The 26608-nt window shown below is 38.7% G+C and overlaps 1 protein-coding gene across 1 annotated transcript; it reads right to left on the bottom strand.

Annotated features, from left to right (window-relative positions):
- On the bottom strand, positions 1-17565 carry rnf103 (ring finger protein 103). The gene is made up of 4 exons (XM_035426472.1): positions 16789-17565; positions 14966-15108; positions 6300-6415; positions 1-3513 (listed from the first exon to the last, which is right to left on the bottom strand). Exons 1-4 carry the CDS (start codon positions 17012-17014, stop codon positions 1968-1970), a joined length of 2031 nt encoding a protein of 676 aa, XP_035282363.1. The 5' UTR covers positions 17015-17565; the 3' UTR covers positions 1-1967.
- Between the last annotated feature and the right edge of the window lie 9043 nt (positions 17566-26608).

Here is a 26608-nt window from a genome sequence, read left to right as displayed (position 1 = left end):
CTTGCTATAGATGTAATTTATTGAACATTCATAAGTAACATTTTCCACATGTTCACAAAGGTACAACAGAGGGCATTTCAAGAATTTTGTAATTAAATTAGGTCTGGTGTAAATACAATTATGATTTCATATAAATACTAGACCTATTTGGCTCTTTCCTACAAATCAGTACCCTAAACATACAATTAATATTTGTCTTGGGCAAATTCATTGAACTATAGTGATTTCTGCACAATAAATATCCACCTTCAGGTTTCAAACTTCGGTCATAGATTGCAATGTCATGTGCAAACACAAGGCCTTGAAGCCAAGTGTCCAGACTCTTTTGTTCATAAGCAGAGAGTACTGGGGACATTGAATCCTTTCCAGGCTCAGGTAAGATAGACCAGGGCCATGTCTGAAACAGCTTACTTGTATACAATTGAGTGTACAGGTTGCATACAACTTGTATACTCAATAGTAGGTAAGTAAGCAGTTTCGGACACTAACCAGTGTGGCATTTGCCACCACGTTGAGCAAGATCACACACGCTTTCCTGATTGGACTAAAACCACATTATGCATCTGGACAAACCAGACCAGCGTGCATCCTGTACAGAGAGAAAAGCAAAGTGTCCTGCATTACCACATGAGGACCAACAAAACTGGAGAAAATGTTTAGACAAGCCAAGTTAAGGTGTGAAAGTCACAGAACAAAAGCAATCTCCCTCATGCCAAAAATTAAAACAGCACAAGCATGACCACTGCTTAACAGAAGCTGCTACCTTCACCCTTAGTGTTGGAGAATTGCACCTGGTCCTTTGGTTTTTCAGAAATGAAATACACAAGAATATAGATTAAGATTACAAGCAAGTAGTGCTAATTTTCAGGGTTAAGGTGTGAGCTTGTCCTTACTGCTCTGTGATGGTCCTTACACAGTGAACTATGCAATCCACAAAAAATGCACTTAGTCCTTAAATTTAATGTACATGTTCTAATCCTGTGCATATTTTATTAGTTCTTGCATGGCTTCCGAAAATGATGATGGCCATGTGAAGACAGTCAAAGGAGCCTCCTAGATGCTTAGTATTGTGGGGTGAGAAATTGGGGAACAGGTGCTATCGGTATTTCTTACTGACAATGTCCGGTAGGTGGAGATTGTCAGCCTTCCTCCCCCAGCTAAATAGAGGCACCTTTGTATCTTATTTTATTTACCGGAGCTCCGGCCCAGGAAAAGGTGTGGGCAGAGATCTTACAGCACTTAAGTGCAGCCCTATTCCCAACCACACTGCACTAAATCTCCCCATCTCAGCTGTGAAGTTGCAAGGAGGAACCGGTACAAGCTGAAGGCAAACCTCCAACGCTGCCACTGATCTTAGTTGCAGTTCACTCCTTTTAATTGTAATGATTGAAATCTATATTCTTACACTGACCCCTGCTTCTTTCTTGTGCTTCTGGATGCATAACAGGAAGGAAACAAACACAGAACTGAAGTGAGTAAAATGAGGAAAATGACTGGACTGAAAGAATTCCAAATGACAGTAACCTGGATTCAAGGTTGTCCACATTTTCAAATGCAAAAAACTGTAGATTTATTAGTTAAGACTTCTGGTTACGTAATGCTCCCTTGCGAGAGCAAGCGATAGCTTATTTAAGTGTGACTTAGCTTCAGCTAGTTCAATGAGCTTTAGATTATAGTTTTAACGCATAAGCGTTTTTCTGCTACAGCCAAATGTTTTCATGTCCTTTAAAGTCAAGGCAACCAAATGTAAAAAATGTTTTTAATCATTAGTGCTTCTGTTGTATACCATATTATTTTCCCTTCTGTCCACCCTAAAGTAAAACTAAGGTTCAAACCACAAAAAGAAAAACAGTTTAACAGAGCTCTAAAGACTAACATTGACACATCAAGTATTAAGATAAGTTAAGTGCAGGAAGCAGGATTGTTCCCCAGGCCAGAGTGATCCAGCGGCACGCCCCATCCTGCTTCTATGGGCGCTGTTCCTGCAATCTGTCAGGTTTTTTCTTGTAGGATGGCCATCGGCACACGGGACAGCAGTGCCGGCCGGCTGCCAGCCAGATCACAATGCACTGCTGGTGGAACACGTGACCACACGGCAGCCCCATAACGAGGCAACTGTCCGCAAAGTTCTCCAGGCACACAACACACTCCGTGCACCGCAGCATGCTAGTAGGCCAGGAACACCAATCTGCCTCCCGGCCCTCTCCGCTAACATTTATGTTGCATGCTTCATACCCTTCGCCTCCCTCTGAACCAGTTCCACTTCCCAAACCTTCATGCTCACACGTGCACCTTGAGGCCAACACTTCCTCACCCCCACCGTGCTCGTCGTCAGATGATTCATCCTGCTCACTCCTGGACTCGCCTTCTGATTCGCCACCACCATCATAGAGGCCATCCTCATCCACCCCACTGCCAGCTGCCCTCCTGTGGCCATGGCGCCTGAAGCGCCAGGTGGCAAGGCTCTTGATATAGTCGGTGGGGATGAGTGGGTGGAGCCAGAGGTCAGGGAAGGCCAGCCTCTCCAGGAGGAAGTCTGGGTCGTCGTCCCAGTCAGATTCATTGGGGAAGTTGTGGAAGGAGGCGATGGGGTGGATGAGGTAGCTGGTGTACCAGTCCCAAAGGCTGGACAGCCACTCTAGGTTGTTGGCATTAATTTCATCTTCATTGTTGTTCCTCCGTCTCTTCTTCTCAAAGTAGTCGACGAGCAGGCCATGCCCAAGGTAGGTACCGAGGAAAAGTGCCGGGTGGGAGGAGTAGAAGGTCCAGTCAGCCCTCACCCAAGAGGCTAGTGCTGTGGTGTCAGCATACCTTAGCAGCTTCAGGCTGTACTCATAGAAGCTGTCCAGGTATGGCAGCTGCAGGAAGCCCAGTATAGGCAGCCAGGAGATGATTAGTAGAGAGTTGTAGGTCCCCAGGGTGCTGATGAGGACTACGAAGCGCTTGACTGTAGCACCCTGCGTGATAAACAGGTCCATCCAGGCCATCAGGTTGACCATGACCAGGCTGAGTACAAAGAGGTCATTGACCTCAGGCTGAACCGAGCGCAGGAAGGTGTCCATGGCATGGAGGGAGATGAACTCCCCAGTGCTGTTCCCATATCGGTACATACCTTCAGGGGTCTTCAGCACATACGATGGTACCTGGGACACCCCAATCTCCTTCAGGTGGCTCTCAGCGGCCCAGCCCCGTGTGTCAACAAAGATGAACTCAATGCGCCCTGTGAACTTGACGCTTAGTGCAGAGAAGAAGGCTGGTGGCTGGGCCAGCTCCGCAAACAGGAACATCTTCACTGGATGGTGCTCACTAGCATGCCACTCCTGCTCCAGCTCACGCGGCGTGCAGAGGGTCTTGATCCGAGACGCCACATGAGCAGTCATCCACTTGAAGATGTGCTCTGTCTCCACGCGCCTACCGTTATACTCTTTAAGCATAACTCTTCCTTTGGAAGTGTTGGTCTGGGGTACAGACATGATAAGTGTCGATTTCAGCCAGCCACGTTTCCGACAGTACCTGTGGGGAGAGAGCAGAGAACATGCCAGTTTTAATGCATAAAAAATGTCTTAATATCTACTTGCCAGGTCCTGATATATACATTCATGGAATTTAGGTGGGCCCCAGTGATGGCGAATTTTGGTACACAAGCACAAATTAGGAATAGTGTCTTTACAAATGTATGCAATATATACTGTGTATACAAATACCAGTGCGTATACAAGTTTCTGACACTCAAACAAATGTTCAAACAAGGCTCCTAGTCACAATAACAAGTGCAAGACACCAACTGTGAGCTTTGTGACTGATTTTCAACCTTCCAGGGGAAATGTCTGTGTTTTTGCCACCCAATGGAACAAATGTTTGAATGGTACAAACATTTATTTAACTTTTGATCATGCAAATTACTTTTTGAGTCTGCTAGATTCATTATGGTCATTTGAGAAGGTTATTCAGCAAAAATCTGTACACAAACATAAGAGAGATGAAAATCAACCCTCTGTTTGTGGGTTGTAATCCTGTGATGACATCTCAAAGAATGTTTCCAAGGAGCACAAACAGTATTACCATGGTCAGGTCGCTTTGTAATGATTCTGTTGAGGTGGTGAAAAGACCAATACCTTTGGCTCAATCAAAAAGCCTAAAAACAACAGTCCACCCTTTCTGCACCAACCGTTGCCTGGTCCAGTCATGTCAGTGTCCCGGATAAGTGAAAAATAAAAGACTGAGGCCCTCTATTGGTAATCAATAAGAATGCTTTAAAAAAGTGGCCTGTAAGTGGCCTTTGTAAAGCACAAATTTTGTACCTAATTTTGTAGTAACGCCATATTTAATCAGTTCACTCAATAATGAAAAGCACTTAAATATGTGACCTTGCACAATACTTTGACACTGACCAAGCTTTTTCACCACCTTATCATAACCTTGTCTGAACACACACGTGACATTGGGTGCCACAGTGATTTACCATCCAGGGGCAAAAGGATGTGCTTCTAAACCTATGGTCTGTTATGCAGGTTTCTTGTCAAAAATGAGAATCTGTCACCATGTCCAGAAATTCAGTAAAACATTTATGCGTTTTATTCCGCATAACAAATTACCATTGCTTTCCATTTAATGCTCACTTTATCCACTAATCTCATCTTACAAATATCTCCTGAGCAACTTCAGGAAGAAAAATTATTATTATTTAAAAATATTTTGTGCATTTACAATCAGTATCGCATAACAAATTACCATTGCTTTCCATTTAATGCTCACTTTATCCACTAATCTCATCTTACAAATATCTCCTGAGCAACTTCAGGAAGAAAAATTATTATTATTATTATTTAAAAATATTTTGTGCATTTACAATCAGTATCTGGGTAAAGATACACCTCTAACACCTACAGACTGAATAACTTTATTTATACAGTAAAAGGCATTGTACATAGGGCTGAGATCCCTGACAAATTGGTAGTTTAGACTATTATTCGTGACATTTTAGACTTAAAAGATTTCTGTTTAAAAGGTCATTTTAAATAGAAATAGATTTCACTACTATTTCAGCTCTTTGAGTTAAAAAAAGAGTTGCACTGAACTTGCACTGAACGTAAATCAGGATGGTGATTCTGTTAAGTATATAAGGATGGCCCATCAGCATACAACTGCATCTCACTGATGAAGGCAACACACCCAGACATTTGAATCTTCCGGCCATAAACATGTTAAGTGTGAATCTTTTCTAAATGCAGGTACTTTAAAGTCAGAAACATTTTGACAAAATGTTTCCAATGGTGTTTTGCCTCTCCCTTTTAAAAATGTTGATGATTGCTGATCGAGGTGGACTGTGTGGCTGTAAGCAGATCCATCTATTTCCAAAGGACATTCAAAAAGTTATTTCAACAATTGCTTAAACGTAGGAAATTTATCATAAAAAGAAACCTGCATGCCTGTCATAAAACATTCAATCAGTACTAACCTTCAGGAGGATGTATGGTTCTACAAATTCTTTAAATCATTTTCCTTATTAAAAACTGCCAGACAGAGCATGTCAACGATGTGAATCACACGGTACTCTTTTTTTTCTCAATTTCAGGATGACCCAGTTATTTATAAGGGATGGTCTTCCCAATGCCACTGAAGGGGAAAGATAATACACTGACTCTGAAAAGGCAATCTGCCAAGCAGATTGCCAAAAGAAGGTAGCCAACTTAGTCTTCACTGAACTTCTGTGAATTAGTATTAATTACTATAGTAATTTTACATACTTTTCCATTTTTATTTTACTACGATACCTTTCGCTAAGGTTCCATAATGAGATTTTGAAAACATTTTTCAATCTGTATTGCTAGTATTCTTTTCACTACAAATACCTTTAGGTCATGGGCACAAACCTATGCCTCTACAAAATAATTCCAACCTGCTGGTATCATGACCAGTTGCCAAAGCGCAACTACAGTACAGTACCACTAATTAATACATTGTGTCTTGGCAAAATGAACTACAATTCAAACTATAAGGCTTCAAATAGCAAACCTTTTTAATGAACAGCACTTTGAGAGGTTCTACAAGCAAATAAAAACAAGGGTAAGTGTATAGTTAAACAAAACATTTTGTCCAAATGTTTACCCAGGATTCATACTTAAATACTAATTTCCAACAAACAAAATTAATTGAGAACTTCTAGATTAATTTGTGTATCAAAGGACTAAGGGAAAACTACAATGGTCATATCTTTTTATAACTAGTTATATGGTACCTTTCAGTAGCAAAGCATAGAGAGAAAAAATTCCGTAGCAAACCATACAGTTTGGGCTCACCTGGAGTCGCTAGAGCAGTTGAAAGTGCCGGTCCGAATGCCAAACTGAGAGACCTTTTTGACCATCTTCCCCCAGTTGGCTTTACTCACTAGAGGGTGTCTGTCTTTGGCTATCACCTGTGGAAAGAGATTAGTTTTATTTGACATGTATCAAACCAATGTCTACAGCCTGCTTTCTGTAACCTGGGTCATGGTGCCATGTTCCAAGTGTTTCTATACACACAAAGGTGTATGTATTGTAACAATATCTCCTACATTTTTGTGGCTGGAGGCTTTTGGAGACAAAGTGGATACCCACACTGAGAATGCAAAAAAAATCTGCTTGTGAAAAAATGATAAACTCCGAGTCAAAATCACAACTGTCAGATAAACACATAGAAAATCCCTCAGGTTGCTGCATTCAGAGAACTCCTTCAGTCTTATTATTATTATTATTATTATTATGAATTATGAATTCATTTATAAAGTGATTTTAAAGTGCTTTTAAAACAAAGAAAAACAGAAAAAAACAAAAAGCAAGACGAACAAAAATCACGAGCCAGTTTTTAGGTCTAAGAGGAGGTTCAAAAATGATGGAGTCTGTGCTGCTCTGAGATGGCAAGAAAATCTCTTCCACAGACAAGGGGCAATGCAACAGAAAGCACACAGCAGGATGCATCATGTCACATGAAAACAGAATTTACAAACCCATGTCTTATGTCATCCTTTATACAGTTGCAAGAAAAAAATTATGAACCCTTTGGAATTACTTTGATTTCTGCACTAATTACTTATCAAATCTGGTCCGATTTTCATGTAAGTCACAATAACGGACAAACTCAATCTGTTAAACTAATGACAAACAAATAACTGTGCTTCTTGTCAATACTAAATGCATCATTTAAATATTCACAGTCTAGGTTGGAAAAAGTATGTGAACCTCAAGGCTAATGACTTCTCCAAAAGCTAGGCTAATTGGAATCAGGTGTTCCAATCAATGAGATGAGAATGGAGGTGTGGGTTGGACACAAAGCTTGGTTACTTACAATCTGCTCTTCTCTGTTCATGTGAACCATGCCCTGATCAAAACAATTTTCTGAGGATCTTAGAAGAACTGTAGAGGTGCATAAAGCTGGAAACGCTACAAAATAATTTCTAAAGGCCTGGGTGTTCAACAAACCAAAATAAGACAAGTTGTCTGCAAATGAAGGAAATGACTTCACTATTGCTCCTCTCCCTGGGAATGGGCATCCTGCAAAGATCACGGCAAAGTGCAGCGTGCAATGCTGAACCCTAGGGTAACAGCAAAGAACCTGCAGAACCCTCTGTTCATACGTCCACTATAAGAAAAACACTAAATAAGAATGGTATTCATGGGAGGACACCACAGATGAAACTACTGCTCTCCAAAAAAAACCCCACTGCTGCACATCAAGTTTCAAAATACCACCTGCATGTTCCGCAACACTTCTGGGACAATATTCTACAAACAGATGGAGACAAAAGTTTAACTTTTTGGCAGAAATGCACAAAGCTACATTTGGAGAGAAAAGGCACTGCTCACCAACACCAAAACCTCATCCCCACTGTGAAGCATGGTGGAGGGACCACCATGGTTTTGGGCTGCTTTGCTGCCTCAGGGCCTCAACAGCTTGCAATCATTGAGAGATCAAAGAATTCAAAATTTTGAATTCAAAAGTTTTACAGGAGAATGAAGCTGAAGCTCAATAATTGGGTGATGCCACAAGACAATGACACGAAACACCTGAGTAACCTAAGTTTAAACAGAAAAAGATTTAGCCTATGTTTTGGAATGACCAAGTCCAGACCTTAACCCAACTGAGATGTTGTGGCATGACATGAAGAGGGGTGTTCATGCAAGAAATATGAATGAACTGAAGCATCTTCATCTGTACAGAGGAATGGTCTAAAATTTCTCCTAACCATTGTGCAATTCTGATCGGCAGCTATAGGACAAGGTTGAGGTTACTGCTGCTAAAGTGGTCCAACCAGTTAACTAGATACAAGGGTTCACATACATTTTCTAGCCTGAACTGTGAATGTTTAGACAATGTATTCAAGAAAGACATGAAGTTTCACTGATTGTGTTATTACACGTGACAGAATAATAGACAGAATTGGCTATTTTTGTGACTTAAATTAAGATCAAACCACATTTAATGAGCAAATAATCAAGGTAATTCCAAAGGGTTCACAAACTCTTTCTTGCAACTGTATATCACTAAATGCACTTATACCTGATGTATTAATGAGTCTAATGTAACAATGAAGGTATTAATACATGTTAATACAAGTTTAAAAAATATACAGTACATAGAACTATATCATCATATTCAGGGATTAACACCAATGGTTGCCTGATTGCCCAGGGTAGAGACAGAACTTAGAGCTCCACACTACCCACACATTGCAATTAGGCTAGCAAACCATTTGCTCCAGAAATTGCCTCCCACCCAAACCGGGCTGTCAAGATCACAACATTAAATTTCTGAAACCTTGTACTGCAGGCCAGGTGCCTGGAAACAGGCTACCCGCTGCCACAAGTGCTACCTGTACATCTACACCCAACTAACAAGATAGTGGATGTAAGCAAAAAAAAATCTGCACAGAGAATTTCCCAACCACAGTGACTAAATGATAAGTTGCCGAATTAGAACATCAATCACTATCAAAGGATATTAATAGTGGCCTTTACTGATATAGACTAATTGTTATGATTTGGTGCAAGCTCATGCCATAAGTCTCCAGTTGTGTGTGAAATTCAAAAATGAACCATTAAAATACAACTGGGTTACAGTGTTCCCCATAATGAATGAATACTGCAGCAGGTTTTTAGTGGTATTCTCATGTGTTGAATAATGATGAGCATATTTAGCACGTCATAGATACAGTATGTGCACTGCAGTGGACACCTGGTTAAGCTTAGATACATACCTCTGCTTGCAGAAGAAAATGTGTGTGTCTGCGTGTGTGTGTGTGTGTGTGTGAGATTAAAATGAAGAATGTTGTACATCAATGAGCTTGGACAGGCTATTACTAAAATGCTTATATTTAACATCAGTTCCAATATAAAACTCCAATTATGAGAAACCCTCAAGACACAGTTTCTTTGACAAATTAACTCTGCAATAGAAAAGCATCAACGTGTAGATTCAAAATAAATATTAAAATAATAGCTATTGCAACAGGGAAATCATACAACTACGTTCTCGCTCTTGTCTTTTGGTATCTTTTCATGCCTGAACAATATTGTGCATCCTCAAATCAACATTTCAATGGGTCAAAGAAATAAGTCTGTCATGAACAAAATGGCTTTCTGGAAGTAAATTCAATGTCACAAAACTGCAGATGCAATGAAACCAAAACAGAAACCTCACTGTGTCTTTACACAATAGTAGATTAAAACATTACATAATGCTTGTAATGAACACAAGCAATTTGACCTTGTCCTGGTGCCTTCTTATGTAAACAAATGAGCTGGAAAAATGTTTTTCATCACATTACCAGGAAGATAGAAAGTCAAGTTGCAGGTGTTTTCCTACTAATTCATATGTTTTTGTGCTTTGGAAAACACTGAACTGAATTTAGCACGCTTGAAAACGTGTAACCCAAATAAAGCTCTTAATATAAAAAGATGAATATTTCATAGTGGTCTGACTGATTAATTATAACCAGAGGTGTTATATGAAAACTAATTTTCATTGGTACATACTGCACCTCTGACCTCCACTTGCTTTCTTGGGATAGTGCTAAAGTGCCTTTATTTAGATAAGATGCCAGATTAAAGGTTTGTTTGAATGGCATCAGCACTCAATCAGTCCAAGTGCATTTGATTGAATTCAGCCCATAATATTTGGCTTTAACAGCAGTTTCAATAAAGATTTGTGACAATCTTCATGTCATCTCATCACCCCCTCCTCCAGAATGACATCTTTATAAATATCTGCTTTTAGCAGAACATAGATGCATTTCAAACACGAAATGACCACCTGTTTTACACTAATACCAAATTAACATTGAAAAAATTTACATGTAACAGAATCAGGCCTAGACAATTACCATGATGTCAGGTTTCAGTATATACAATGCCTTCCAGAATTGTTTGTGCCTTGGTTAAAGATGAAAAAATGTTGCTTGTCAGCTTGATCAAATATGAGAGCAATTTAATCTTTAAGAGGTAAAATTGTTCAGGTGTTTGGTAAATTGTTTCTTCATCAAGAAACATTTTTATCAACATGTCACAATTATTAGCACCCACAGAAATTCCTAAGAAGAAAATCTAATGAAAGTAAATAGCAATTTAGACTTTATATGTATCTTATTTATGCCTGCAAATACCAATCAACAAGTTTAAGGAAATAATTAAAAATGGTCAAATGAAGCAATAATACAGCTTTATGAACACAAACTCCAGAAGTGGGTTTGATGTAAAGAGTGATGATATATTACTTCACCAAAATTCAGATTACTATTTCTTAATGTACGAACATTCACTGACCCAAACCATGTAATGGCATCAGATGTTCTTCCCATTCTAGCTTTGAAAACATAATAACGTATTGGAAAGGTGAGTATGACATCCACCAAGTTAAGGGTTCACAAGCCAATTGAAGGATACATGTAATGTTCTTGTTTTGGACATATATACGTACAAGCGCATGTTGCAATATCAGGCAAAAGTTTTTTTAAAATCGTGACTGTAGCTTTATTTTGTTTTATGCAGATGTTAGCTCCGCTGCTATTTTACAACAAAAATACTAGAAAATTGAAAAACTTCACAAGGGATTTATACATAACTCGGATCAGTAAATCACCCCTCTATTGCATAATACATTCTTGCTGACACTAGCCACTACAAACTATTTCTGGAAAAAGTACAAAGAAAAAAGTGAATAAATGGAATCTGACAAGCACACATACCGAAGAAACTGTCCCTCAGGGCATTTGACATGTGCGACTGGCTTTTCTCGTTCTGGAGAGAATTTAGCAGAAGAGAATGCAGGTGCACCACTGAAAGTGTGCAGTGCTGATAACTGAGTAATTACCAGCAGGGTAATTCCATGTTAAATCAGCCAAGGTTTTCACCCTTCAACAGTTGAGTAGAGCTCAGACCACCATACATTCTCCTAAATGTGCAAAGCCAGCTGCTGTAGCAATTATATTTACAGTACCCTTTTAGCCATATTTACATACACACACCACTCTGGGTGTCCTTCATAATTATTCACACCTTTGATGAAGTTGAAGACTGTAAAAAAATAAATAATTGCCTACATTTACATTCCCAAACTTGAACAAAATATTCTACTTCAATAATGATTCACTTTACCAAAACGACACTCTTCTAAAATGATAAATCAAGTGGCACAAGTATTTAAACCCATTTTCAGTTTTCAGGAGCACTACTGTGGTCTGTGGTAGCATTCATATCTAGGACGATGTTTTTAACCATTCCTCCATATACAGCTCCTTTAGATCCTTCACTTCACTTGTGTTTAATTAAAATCATATTTTCGATTGGGCTGAGGTCTGGAGACCAAGATGTTCACAGCAAAACAGTAAAATGGTTGATCTTGAGGTATGCTTGGGAACACTGATGTTAGCAGTGGTTTCTGCCTTGCTACTCTCCCATGAATCCCATTTTTGCCCAGTCTATTTCTGGAGTGGAGTCATGAACAGTCGCTGCACCCTTGGTGAAATTTTGGCAGGCTGGCCTATCCTGAGAAGATTCACCACTACTCCAAGTGTTCTCCATTTGAAGATAATGGTTCTCACTGTGGTTCTGTGGAGTCCCAGAGCCTTTTTTTCCTTTATTCGGGCCATAGTGCGATTGTAGGAACTTTGTGGCGACTACTTCACTCTGAAGGTAAGGTTCAATATGAGTGAGGTTTAGATTCAACAGGGCTGGCTGCAATCAAGCCTGGCTGTGTCCAATCAGCTGAATCAAATTAACAATTAAATTTGATTAACTGGTTGATTGAGTTACTAAAGGAGCAATTACCTCTTCACATGGGTGATATGGGCGTTTGATAACATTTTTCATTTAATAAATAAAATAACAAAAATGTGTTTTGTGTTTACTCACTTTGTCTAATATTACATTTTGTCTAGAGATCTGAAACCATTCAATGTGACAAATACGCAATAATATAGGAAATCTATATTATGACTGGCTGAAATCTGGAAGGAGGCAATTTGCACAGCACTGTATATAATGCCCAAGTGAATGCCATATTCATATTCCTTTTAAGTGAATTATCAGACTGCATACCTAAAGTACCTGGACACAGTGATGTATAAAGGGTTCTCCATTAAGTAACAAAAAAACATAAGCGGTGGAGTTAGCAAAATCTATTGCTTGCAATGGCAGATGGTCATTAATCAGGCACGCTTTACTGTTAATATGTACAAACCTTTCTTGTTGGGCAGATATGGAAGACACACTAATTGTCTAACCACTCAAATGTGTATTACCCTTGAATGCGCTACTTCATCACTTATTAAATTGTGGCTAAAAAATAAAATGCTTTATAAGAACCCATAGGTTTTTTGTGTAGCAAAATTCTGGGATTTGTAATCATGAAATTATTACTTTGAATCATGGAATGTTTAACATTTGAATGGCCAAGTCTGACTCATAAGGATGCTAATTGGTGTTGACTAATGAGGTATGGATTATGGTCTTAAAATACCTGCCATACCATTGATCATGCAAACAATGATGAAATTAGACCAAAAAAGCATACATGTAAGAGGGGAAACTGGAATTTATTTGCAGCTGAAGGCCATTCTCACCAGTATCCAATCTATTTTGGAAAATATTGAATAATTAAACTAAAAACATAAAATTTGTCACAAGCTTGCCTTTCTTTCATTTATACAGTATTCTCACTTTAGCGCCCTAATACCATTTATAATTGGCCAGTGCAATTCAGGTGGACTAAACTTGTCAAAGTCAATAAACCAAAAATAACAATGCATGTAATAAAAAAAATTAATTCATACAAAAGATTACTGAATACATGTTCAAATGTGATGGGTATTTTAAACAGCCATACATACTTATACAGAGAACACCACAGCAATACATTAATGACAAGAGAAAAAAATTCTACTTAACTGCAAATATTGATTAAGTGTGTAACTTCACTAACCAGCGATTCTTTGTAGATGCAGGCAGAAAAAGCTGTTACGATACATGCATCAACTTCATAGCCTAATCCTGACCCTGATCATGAAACCAACCTAAAACATGTAGACAAATGATTTTGCATTGGTATTTCAAATGTATAATAATTATATTTTCCTTCAACAACTGGGATTTCTGATTTCACAAATGAACTACAGCAGCAGCCTACTGTATTGTGCAGACCCACTTCACATTTGTATGTTTGATAAACTATTTGATTTTGCTTATTTAAATGAGTTAACCCAAAGGGTGTTTGCACGCAAAAAAAAAAAAATTTTGTAACTTGCAAATGTTTGGGGGTAAGTCAATTAGCGCATTAAATCAGGTAACATCATGGTAAATCTCTAGTCATATGGTAAAAAAATTGTTTTGCAAATATGTTATTTGTTCCGTAGATGCTGTTTAGAGGAAAATGTGGAAATGTACTAAAAAATTATACAATAACAATCGGGCTGGTATTAAAATAAAACAAATAATCAGTATTCTTATATACTTAATTGGAATATGATATTAGCCTAATCCTATAATGGTCACTTACGTTACCCACAGTTCTACCATTATTAGTGCTCAACATGCAGACAAAAGCAGGGATATTGTGACATAATAAGAAGGGTATTTCCTTCACCAACCTTTGTTTTTAGAAAAAGACATCAGACAGTTTCTACAATTTGAGCAGTTAGTACAATCAATAAGGATCCCCAAGTGTTTTGAGAGCCAAATAGGTGTTCACTGGGGGGTACATCCTCTTCCAAAAGGAATCTGTGCCCCCAACTGCCACTTCCAGCTGAGATGCATTTATTCACTAAATAATTCTATTATGCTAACTACAGTACTACTCTGTATATAATTGGATGAGTGAAATCCTCAACATGTGAATGACATGTAACATCAGTGTTGGAGATCATGAAGTCAGATTTTATCAATTGATAAACTGACAAATTCACCTTTACTCCTCTTCATTTTTAAATGAGATAAAGGCTCATTTGCTCTCATGCTATCTGTCAAATCACTTTCACTGAACAGATAATATCCAATGTACTGACCACATGCAATTGGCAAGTTCTTTGTGCATCATTGTCTGGAACTAAAATTAACCAGATAGCCACTACATAGAAATAAAGTCTCTGTGTGTTAAAACAAGTTCATACAACATATTTCGTTAACCCAGGAATGGATAAACAACACCATTACGAAATATGTCTGCTTTTAATCTCAAATGCAGCAACTGGCTGTCTGTCACACTAGTTTGTACGTTAAATTTAACATGTAGGCCTACTGATGTTAATGTGCTACCTAACCAAATCGGTTGAAAAACATGTTGGATGTTAGATCAATGTCTATCTAGCCATGATGTACATGATCAGTGAAACCAAGTCCAACTGATTTTGATATGGGGAGATGGACAAAAACACAGGCTTCAAAATGAAAGTCTTTGCTAAACGCTACAGCAATCAATAAATAAATAAAACCAGCTTTACCTGAACTAACCAGATACCATCCTTGGTATCCTCCACCAGCTCATAGAAGTGCATCTCGCCACTGAAGGTGGTGCTGGAGGAGGCCTCTGCCTGCTCTTCCTCATTCTTCAGTGCGGAATACAGCTCTCCCTTCATTAAGTCGCCTGTAAACCACGAGAAAGAAGGCCTTTATTCATTGCATTATTTTCACTCAGACTGACATGCTCAAATGCCATAGTTAGCAAAACCAATTGCTACGCTAAACAGTGAACACAATTTGAACATCTGTGCCTTTGCTCCACTCAGTTTTTACAGAACATATTAAGCATATTATTGAGATTGTTGAGCACTGATCAATTTGATACTGGGGGAAAGATGTTTGAAATTAAACAGCAACTGCAGAGTAGTAGCACCAACTCTATTACCATGATAAACACTATTAGAGTTAAACATTTCTGGGACTTAGCTACTTCATGATCAAGTGAAATTGTTGCACGACTTGTTAGAATTTTCTAAAACGAATGGTTTGACTAAAACAACACTAAACATGCTAGAATATCAGTGTGCAAATGTAGCCTAAATACCAACAATTTATCAACGTGAAATTTAGCCCATTTTGTTTTTTTTTCTAACCACTTATTATTCATTCCATTCACTTTAAAACGTATGTAGGGACTGCTATCAACTCCAAGTCGTAAAAAATGTTAAATTAAACAGCCTATTCAATTTAATTTCTCGTAATTGCTTGTTCCGTGTGTCAAATAAAACGCGCTACAACACACACCGAACGCATCAGGGGTTCACAAACGTGGTTCTTGGGACTCCCTTTATACGGTGGTTTTCGTTCCAATTACAATCGCAATCCCATAATTTTAACATATTTTTTCTTAATTGGGTGTTTTTTGCGTTTAGAGGGATTATGTACCCTCTTGAGCCAGATAATGTCCGAAATAGGTATGCATTCCATCAGGAACGAAATCACCATGTTCACATTGTGGTTACTGTAACTGTAGCCTACTAAATTCCAAACAACTGCAAATAGACCTAAAACTTCAAATTAAAAACTGAGGTTAATCGATAGGCTCCAAATGGGTGAAAGTGTGGACCCCTGGCCACTAAAACGAACCAGCTGGAAGATAATGAAGAATTCAAAAACAAAAGAAAATGAGACAAACCTGCATTGTGTTTAAAAGTTTAAAGAAAAAAAAAGAAATTAAACACGAGTTCAACAAGCTAATTAAGAGCCTAATGATATACCTCTGTATTTGACTGATCAAAAAATGATCTCTTTTTAATTGTTTCCAATGTAGAACAATATCAACATGGGAATTTTATTCTTCGTGTATGCAAAGATATTTCTGGTAATGTGGCTTAAGAGGGTAAATAATACATCTCAACATGAAAAGCACCTAATTAAGAAAAATTAGCAGCTTATTAAAATTCTGGGAATGCAACTGTAGTTGGAACAAAAACCAGCATACACAGGGGGTCCGAGGACAGAGCTGGTTTGGGAGCCACTGGTCGAAATATAAGCACATCAGGGAAATGCTCGTTTGAAAACACCATTACGACATCCGCTCTAAGAATTTTTTAACGCTTGGTGGTTGTTTAGTTTATATGTATTACGTTTTGAATGCGAAAACTTAGCTGGGTACCCTAGCGTACCACTTAAATGCAAGGTTATTTGCTAATGCTACATTACCGCAATGAATCATACATAAGGGGAACCATTCTTACCGATTCCTTCGAATTTTTCCCCCTCAAAATTGCCTTGTTTTTAATGTCGTTTCTTTTAGCAGTATAAAATGTAGGCTGTGACTCTACAGGAGAAACAGCCAACTCACCAGATTTTTCGACCAGCTCCCGGACATCCTTCTTCTCTGGAAGTCCAGAGTATCCCAAACCACGGCATTCTAGAATCGTTTTCAGCTTCTTGAAGCTGAGTGTTACGGGATCCACCAGCTGAGTGGCAAATATACCCGTTTCATACCAGACAATTGCCTCAAAAAACCTAGCCAGAACGAACAACACCAAAAAATATAGTAGCAAAAAAAATAGTTTCAACCACATTTTCCCTTTCCAATAGGAATAGGCTATTTTACAATTGTCTGTAATATCCGCCTACGACTTGGCAACTTTGCATTGGATGGGAGTCTAACAGTCTCCTAATTATTCGATCTCCATTTGCAATACACCGCTTCGCCTATCGCATCTAGAGCAAGTAAACAGCTACCTAAAAATGACAAAACCGAACGCCTCCCGGTTACGAAAAGATCAATGATTTCCGATTACCGCAACTGCAAGGCCTTAGGGCCAAATGTACAGTCTCTCGGTGTCCACCATTTTCAGAAGTTGTTTCTGTCGGGCGAATGTCTAAAATAAAACAGCACCGCAATATTTGGCTGTCCACTGTCTTCGCAGCCTAGTGAATTACAGACCGCATTTCCTCTTAGAATGCATGTTGCCGTGTCTACTGATTGCTGTAACTTTTTTAATCTACAGCCGGTGGATCACAGCATATGAGTTGAAAGATTGTTGCCGTTGTCCTTTCGGCTCAGTTGCTGATGTTGGAGGAGCGCCTTGTGTGCCAGATCAGCTGGCACACAAAACAAAGTGACGTCTCTTCCTCCTTCTTCTGCTGTGGGGGTTTCTGAAATTTTTATCATACGAACATTGTTTACTGCCACCCAATGGCAGGGCTGTACTACTACTTCGGTCATTTTGTTTTGTTAATAATTTTAGAAATACCGATCAGTAGGCTATTTAACATAGTAGGCAATATTATAGCACATTAAACATTATAAGGTGTAATATATTATTCATAACCTTAACTATTTAATATTAATATGTGTTCAATACCCACTGATACCAGCTCACAGCTCATTTGTCTTTTGGACCCAAATAATCTGTCATCTTTGATTTTCTCCTATTTTTAACTTCTTGAGATATACTTTAAAATTTTGGAAAGGAAAATTTCTAACATTTCATATGTCGATCGTATTTTTACCATTTACTTACATTGAAATAGCTGGCTGAAACCACTCAGCCGCACTGGCCCTTGTGAGACACATCTCACAACAAGACCAGGAACTGAGCTTCAGAAACACAACCTGATTTTGGCTGGTGGCGACGATGCAAAGTATTGAAGCATGTCTGCGACAAAATTCAAATGAAAATGCAAATCAACAATTACAATTCGTTTTAATTTGATGTGCGCAAAAACCATGACGTAATTCAAATTAAAAAACCCAAATGTCCCCTTTGTTTTCATTTTCAAGGTGATGTAGGCACTTTATTCCAATTTTAAAATTTAAAGTTACAATCTCGAAGATTTCTGTTTCGTTCTCTTTGGCGGTACTAATGGCGAAAAGCAGTAATTGCAGGTGTGTTTTTGGACCTCACTTCCCAGACATCCAACCGGATCCAACCAGAGTCGCCTGTGTGACGTCAGTCAGTTAGCACCTGGGCCACGCCAGCGTTTCCACCGCAGGAACTTTACCCCGGAACTAGGAACCTTTTGAGGAACTCAGTGCGTTTCCACCGCAGGAACTAGGGTCTAAATTTAGTTCCTGGGGCTTTATTTTACCCCCCAAAAAGTTCCTGCTCGGGGGGTAGTACTTTCCGAAAGTACAGGAACCTTTTGGGTGGAGCTTGCAGCGCTGAACATTTCTGATTGGTCAAGTACTCGCAGCATTTTTTTGTGTTCATTTTCAACCGCCATGTTTGAAAATATGCAGCCGCAAACCAATTTATTTTCATAATAACTTCAAATGAAACTTGTATAGCCGCGTTTCCACCAAAATTACCCAGAACTTTCAGTCCCAGGAACTACTTTACCAGGAACTAAAAGGTTCCTTCAGCCAATGGTTGTCTGCGTTTCCACCGGGGTCTAAAGTCCCGCGAAGATTAGGCAAATTAGCCCACTGACGTATGAAAAAGCGACGTTGTCGTCGGTCCATCTGTCATATGATTTCTTCTGTAACCCCATACTACCACCGTAGTAGCCTACATTATTTTCTAATAACCGGGACAGCCCGGAGGGGTTTATTTCACTTATATACAACGGGTTACCAACAATGACTATATATGGTTACTTTTGTATTTATTGATTTTCATATATCCTCTCAAACACATTCATTATGTTTTTATGCGAACATTCGCTTTCATGTCTTGACATCCGAAGCGACAGAATGCATTCACATTTATATGTATAACTGGCAACAACAGCAGAAAACATGCACACGTTGTAAACAATTTGCTGTTTGATTACTTTCTCGTCGTCAATTCCATATAGGCTAATGGCAAAGTGACAAGAATAGAACGAAAACTCGGACTTGCGTGAAAATGTAAATTAGTAGTGGTACAGCCACCGTTTGCTTTCCTTCGAAGTTACTGCTAGCCGAGCAGCGAAGTGTGCCCTCCAGATGCGAACCATGCACCATAAATTAGTCCATAGTCTTCCTGGTCTTTTCGTGGAATTGAAAAATGGCAGTAAAATTGAGTAAAATTACGGCAGTCTGAAAAAGCTAAAGGGAAGATTACTAGAATTAACCTGTTATTTTACCCGGACAAAAAGTGAGGAAGGTGATTTCCAGTTTGCTTGTACTGTATCACCAATGTTAATTACGCAGAACTACCGCATACCGCACATAACTGTATCAAACGTTTTGAGTCAATTACAACGGGCTAACAAAGAAAATCCGGAAGAAAATATTCAGCAACCGAATTAATCCGTTTGAATGTTTTGGTAGCCTACGTAATATGCTGTCCCAGCACGAATGCTTAGCATTTTATAAAACGAATACTAAAGCAGGAAAAGAACAGAAGAGCACATGTTATAATTCCAAGACGTTGGCAGGCTATAACCAAAACTAGGCTACTGCGCCGCATAACATACAAGTTTGATTTGAAGTTATTATGAAAATAAATTGGTTTGCCGCTGCATATTTTCAAACATGGCGGGTAATGGCGGAAAATAAATACAACACAAATGCTGCGAGTACTCGACCAATCAGAAATGTTCAGCACTGCAAGCTCCACCCAAAAGGTTCCTGTACTTTCGGAAAGTACTACCCCCCGAGCAGGAACGTTTTGGGGGGTAAAACAAAGCCCCCAGAACTAAATTTAGACCCTAGTTCCTGCGGTGGAAACGCGGCTTATGTTATGCGGCGCAGTAGCCTAGTTTTGGTTATAGCCTGCCAACGTCTTGGAATTATAACGTGTGCTCTTCTGTTCTTTTCTTGCTTTAGTATTCGTTTTATAAAATGCTAAGCATTCGTGCTGGGACAGCATATTACGTAGGCTACCAAAACATTCAAACGGATTAATTCGGTTGCTGAATATTTTCTTCCGGATTTTCTTTGTTAGCCCGTTGTAATTGACTCAAAACGTTTGATACAGTTATGTGAGGTATGCGGTAGTTCTGCGTAATTCACATTGGTGATACAGTAAAAACACAGGGTTCTTTTGGAGATTTTTTATCTTAGCCTTCCTCTGGTGTGCGGATGTCAGACAGAGACAACGCACCTATTCGCTGTTTGATTGATTGATTGATTTTATTCAATAATTTTTTAAAAAGAAATAAAAACATGCATCTGAAGCAAGCTTCTCATGCACATTTTTTTTTTTTTAACTATCAAGGATAGACACAATAAAGCTAATAGCTTATTTCCATTCTGGTCTTTTTTTGGAAGGGTGTGTGTGTAGGCAGCAGGTAAAAAATGTGTCCTAGCAGCATAAATTACAACACAACATCATTAACAACAACAACCAACACATCAACAACATCAGTAGATCAACACCGAATCAAAACCACCTATCAGCATCAGTATTACACAATCCTAAACATCTCAAATTGCACATCCAATTAGATTAACTTAATCCAGTGTCAGCACTTAAAATGCCATAGAAGGCCATTTTGCCCACTGGTTAGACATATATGATCATCATCATCATTATCACTATCATCATCAACATCATCTTAACATCATCATCATCATCATCATCAAAAACAACATATAATACAAAATGATGACTAAATACAGTAAGACATGTACACAGCCTAGTCACAGCCTTTTTAAAGGTCACCTCTTGTCCATTTTTTCAGACAGGACTTGAATCTATTTGCATTTCTTGTTGTTTTCAGATCTCCAGGCAAACTGTTCCAAAGAACAGCCACAGAATATAAAAATGACTCGTTTCTTATACGACTTCTGAACCTAACAAGCACAAAATCAGTGGAGCTTCCTCTAGTGGAGTACGAATGGCTATCCCTGACACGATTAAAATAGTCGCTGAAATACCTTGGTACTTCACCATAAACAATCCTATGAACTAGGCACAACTTGAGCCATATCAGGCTCTCATAGTGTGAGGGTTCGAGGTGAGTACGTGCTGGTAACCTTAATATGATCCTAACTAACTTGTTTTGCGATGTTTGCAGTTCGTTTTTTTAAAACTTTGGGGACACTGTTGAACCAATAGCAACAAGCATAGTCGAAAGTGGCACTGTATAAGAGCACCTGCTAGCGTTACCATAGCCGCTTGCTCCAGAAAACTGGAGATTCTGGTTAAGAATCTGATCTTATTGTTAATCTTTGTAAGAACTTTCTGTGCCCTGCTCTCTACAGATAGATGATTATCAAGAACACAACCAAGATAATTCACAGACTCTTTCTCTGTAATCAATGTGTCTCCTACCACAACTCTAAATCCAGGGGATTTCCTTAGTCTAACCTTGGACCCAAACAAGAATGACTCAGTTTTCCCTATATGGAGGGACAGCTTATTGTCCCCTAACCAGTCACTGATTTTCTGAAGTTCTGCGCTCAATGTTTTTTCAACTACGCTTTTGTCTTTGTGGGAAACAAGCAGGGCAGAGTCGTCAGCATACAGGAAGAGGTCACATGAGCAAGCTGACTTAAGGTCATTGATGTAAAGAAGTAAGAAGAGTGGACCCAGAACACTCCCCTGTCGGACACCACATTCCACGGTCTTAGGATGGGAGAATACTCCATTAACATCCACCATCTGCTGTCTTACCTTCAAGATAGAAACTGACCCACTTCAAAGCTGCATCATTGAAGTCCAGAGCCTTCAGCTTCATTGACAAGATAACATGACCCATCATCCACTGTATCAAATGCTTTTTGGAGGTCCAACATTACCATTCCACAAAATTTCCCCTCAGCTACCTCTCTTCTGATGTAGTCTGTGAAAAACAGCAGACAAGTGTCTGTGGAATGGGACTTCCTGAATCCTGACTGGAACTGAAACATCAGATTGTGAGTGGAGGTGTATTTAACAATTTGCTCATAGACAATCCTTTCAATTACTTTTGATAAAAACACTCACAATAGAAACAGGCTTATAATTTCCTTGGTCCAATTTGTTTCCTTTTTTAAAGAGAGGAATTACTCTCGCCAGCTTAATTTCACGGGGAAATTTCCCTGTTTCGATAGATTTATTAACAATGTGGGCTACACATTGAGAAATAATTTCTGCAACTTCCTTCAGAAACATAGCCGGGATATTGTCTAGTCCAGTTGCTTTGGAGGTATCAAGTTTTTTGAGCTTTTCCAGCACTGCCGTCTCAGTCACCTTTTTTAAAGAAAAAGCATCAGCTTGAACCCCTTGTTTCTGACAGAATTGCTGGACTTGGCTCTCCCCAAAACAACCAGTCAACTGGCAACTTATCAACCAGGGTCTTAGCAATGGTTGTAAAATAGCTGTTCAAGCTGTCAGTGACCTCTGGTTTATCTGCAGAAATCCTGTCTCCAATTGCTAGGCTGAGGTTAAATGTTGGCAGTGTAGGATTATAAATCCTTGACCATCACAAAGATTTTTAGCCAAGACTAAACACTTACGATAATATTAAACGTTTGATTTTATTGTAACAGTTAGGATGAGAAAAAGACTGTCACCAACTCAGCCAGAGCCATTTTAATACGATCTCACATTAATCGTGAGTTGAAACGAGGACATGCACCGACTGAGGCATTAATGGCAATATTTTACTATGACTTTGAAGACTGTGAAACTATGTTCAAGTGCAAGGCCCGCATTAATGTAAGTAGGTACATACAATTAACAATACAATTAACCATTAGTTTAGCAGGGTTTTGTGTACAGACAGATCTGTGGACACTCAACGTATAGGCCCTAGTTACCACACCATTTATGCATTTATTTCTGTATATATTTCTTAATGCATTAATTTCTGTATATTTCTGTTGGAAGGGTGTTAAATCAAAAATGCATGCATAAATGAATTAATAAAAAAAAAATGGAAATGAATAATGACAATGCTAAGAATTCACTCAAATGCTAATTATTACTAAATTTTTTGTTATATGTTGATATTACCTTCATTATATATTACTTTTATTTTGCTGAAAAGAGGGATTGTTGCTAAACACTGAATTAATCATAAAGACAGTCTATCCATAATATACATATCCACTGCTATCATTTTAACTACAGTCAATTGAAATGAAAACATTTGTCAAGTTAGATTTATTGTCATTCTTCTCATTACACACAGGTGTAAGAAAAAGAACGAAATACAGGACCAGCCATAGGAACAGCTATAAAATGATTGCCTTTTGAATAGATTGTGAAACATGGGCGCATTGCATCGTAAAGCCCCGAAATGACCAATTCACCGGATGATAGCTTGCCTTGTGTGGGCAGGTGGGTGTTCAATGGGCTGGCTCAAGAATTCAAGGAACTGCCAAAATTTCATTGGGTCATGTGATATTGACTGATACACCCCCAGCAGTGGCTCCCCTCCCACTTCGATGCAGGGCGAGTCATGAAATTACCAGACTGCTCAAGCATGTTAAAATATATATCGAAGATATAATTTCGTCTCACAACACGCCATGCACCGGCCGAAAAATAGAGCCCACAATGTACATTGTATTATAGGCTATGTATACAATATGTAGTAATAAAATAAGAGCTTATCACCTAAATGCAATATTGGCTAATTTTCATTATTTTCAAGAAGCAAAAACATGATAGTATTGCAGATAACATTATTACAATTAATGATAATATATAAAAATATAATATAATCAAAGCAATAATGACACTGTTGGTGGATTCTTCCTAGCTCTGCTGGGTGGAAATATCAATGCATTCGGATACATTGGTACACTACAAGCAACTTCAAGGCTTTGCTGGCTCAATCACTCTCTCCGTAGTTGTCACAGCCTCATGCTCGTTTATGCACTGGTGTGGCCATGCAAGCATGTATCCACACTGATGTAAAATCACACAGACCAAATTGGAATTAAAAAAAAATCTTCTATTCTTCTCTGGGGCTGAAGAAAATTGGTCCCTATAGAGTACTTAGATTGTTCTGAAGAAATGTTAGGATTTAAAAGAACAGTCAAAAATAGTATAGTTTGGTAAATTCATAGTTCTGAATGGGGAAATTTGCTTTTTGTCACCTACAATACCTCGGGTAACCACTGGAGTTTGGCGGCTTCACAGATAATGCCAATCCCTGGCTAATCCCTGGTATCCTGGTCCAGCCCATTTCTTGCAGTCCGTAGACATAGCCTTCTCACATAGACATGCATATTTAACTAGACAGGCAAGCATGACTTCAGCAAACCTAAGTTTATGAAATCCCAGAAGTAAGTCTGTACTGCACGTGCTGAGGGCAAATTAAAATGAAATGGGAACTTTTGAAGGCAAAAAATTGACCAATGAAGCTTTCGTCGGTAGATAATTCACCTTAGTTTTCTACATTGAATTCAATTGGTAGCAAGCTCTTTTCCCCTCAACATGCGCAGTAGAGACTGTTTCCCATTACTTCCTAGGCCTTACTGCCTGGCTCCACCTAACCTCTCCAGTTCTTATGTACACTCTATGGTTGCCATCCAACCACTTATTTTTACCTTTGTGCTTCCTTTCCTTGCCTTTTGTCCTAGTATGGAAGGCAAAATGGGTCAAACAATATGTGAAATTGACATTTGGAATCACACATTGTCCACGTGGGTGCATTCCAATCACTTATTGTCCCCGTGGTTCTTGACTGACCTGGAAATCAATAAAGGTTAGATCGCTGTCTTTGAGGACATACCGAGGAAGGCATGACATATAATGTTCAACCTGGGGATCCAGCCATCCTCATGTGCCACATCTCTAATTGACGTGACTTCAAACTGACACTTGAAAAAGTAAGAATGTTCCAACTGCCTTGCCGTTTCCTTGATTTCTCTTTTCCTGTGTCCTTTCCTTGCTTCCTTTCCTTGCATCCTCCAAATAAGCAAATACAATGAGCCGATGTTGATATTTCATGATGCTAGATGTCAATTTCACATATTTCTGACCGATTTTGCCTTCCATACTAGGAAAGGAGACAAGGAAAGGAGAAAAAATAAGCGGTTGTAACGCATCCTATGCCATTCTCAACAGTCATGTCCTTGGTGAAATGTATCCTTGGTCACGTGCACAACAAGGAAAGCACAGAGGAGTGATGTAAGAAGGCTACGTGAAGCCCACCCACCTTCTCCAGAGTTGATGAACATCCCTCCAGCCCCCTAGTGGTATGGGCACCGGCGCCCACAGAATGATAATAAAAAAATATCCACAATTTATTAAAAATGGGCCACAAAGACACCACAAATTTGAGGTCAACGCCTGCAACAGATTCCTTTTTGGCCATCAGCCGATAAGCCAGCTAGTACTCCGAACAACTGTGCTATAAAATGTTTTTATAATGATGGCAGATCGGAGAAAAGGGTTTTAAACTATGACAGAAGTATTTAAAGAGCTTGTCAAAGCTCAATTAATTAGAGGCTTCATTTTCATGTTTATAAAGTAGAGGTTTACTCAAAGATTGGGTCCTAGGCAAGGTTATGGCCCCACTGGAGGGGATTTAAATTAACCGAAAAAGCAAGTTTAGTGTTCTCCTTGTTATTTCTTCTTATTCTGCATCAACATTCTGCATGCCACTCGTCCAATGGCTTTTCAACAAGACCTACCAAGTTTGGCTAGTAGTTGACCTAGTTGATTGCGTTTTTGTGCAAATAGCACAGATATTTTTTTATATGTTTACAATTTCATATCGGATAATTTTCAAGAATTTGATTAACATGCTTGGAATATGAACAATACACTTGCGGATGCAAGCTATAATCGGTCGCCGCCGCTGACATAGGTACAGACCATCTCTCTCTCTCTTTTGCAAAGCTTCTAACAAACAAATACTCTACTCTAGGTGGGTGACGTTTGAAGCAGCAATGTTAGCAACAGCAAAGCACGTTCAAGCAAAACTTTTTGTTCAGTTATAATTCGTGCCAGCTAACGCACATATTTCAGCATTGAATGTAATGTTAATTCTTGTAAGATATTGAGACTTAAAACATGTTATAATTGATTCTCTTCTCTTATCTGTTCAAAATATGTGATTTTGAGTGAAGAAAATTTGTTTTTGTGGTGTAGATTATGTGTTCAAAGCATTATCCAAAAACTGCAATTTGGAGAGGTTTTCGGATGTCTTGGAAAAACCCATGCAAAATTTCACTGCTTTTAGTTATCTACACTTTTTTGTGTAGATAACTTTTGTGTTTTTTGTAGTACAGTTGCATGTTTATGTACATTTTATGTACACCACAAATAATTATTCACATATTTCCTAAATTTTTATAC

This window comes from Anguilla anguilla, chromosome 7 (assembly GCF_013347855.1).
Source record: "Anguilla anguilla isolate fAngAng1 chromosome 7, fAngAng1.pri, whole genome shotgun sequence".
In the NCBI taxonomy this organism is placed as follows: Eukaryota; Metazoa; Chordata; class Actinopteri; order Anguilliformes; family Anguillidae; genus Anguilla; species Anguilla anguilla.
This window is presented reverse-complemented; position numbering and strand designations above follow the sequence as displayed.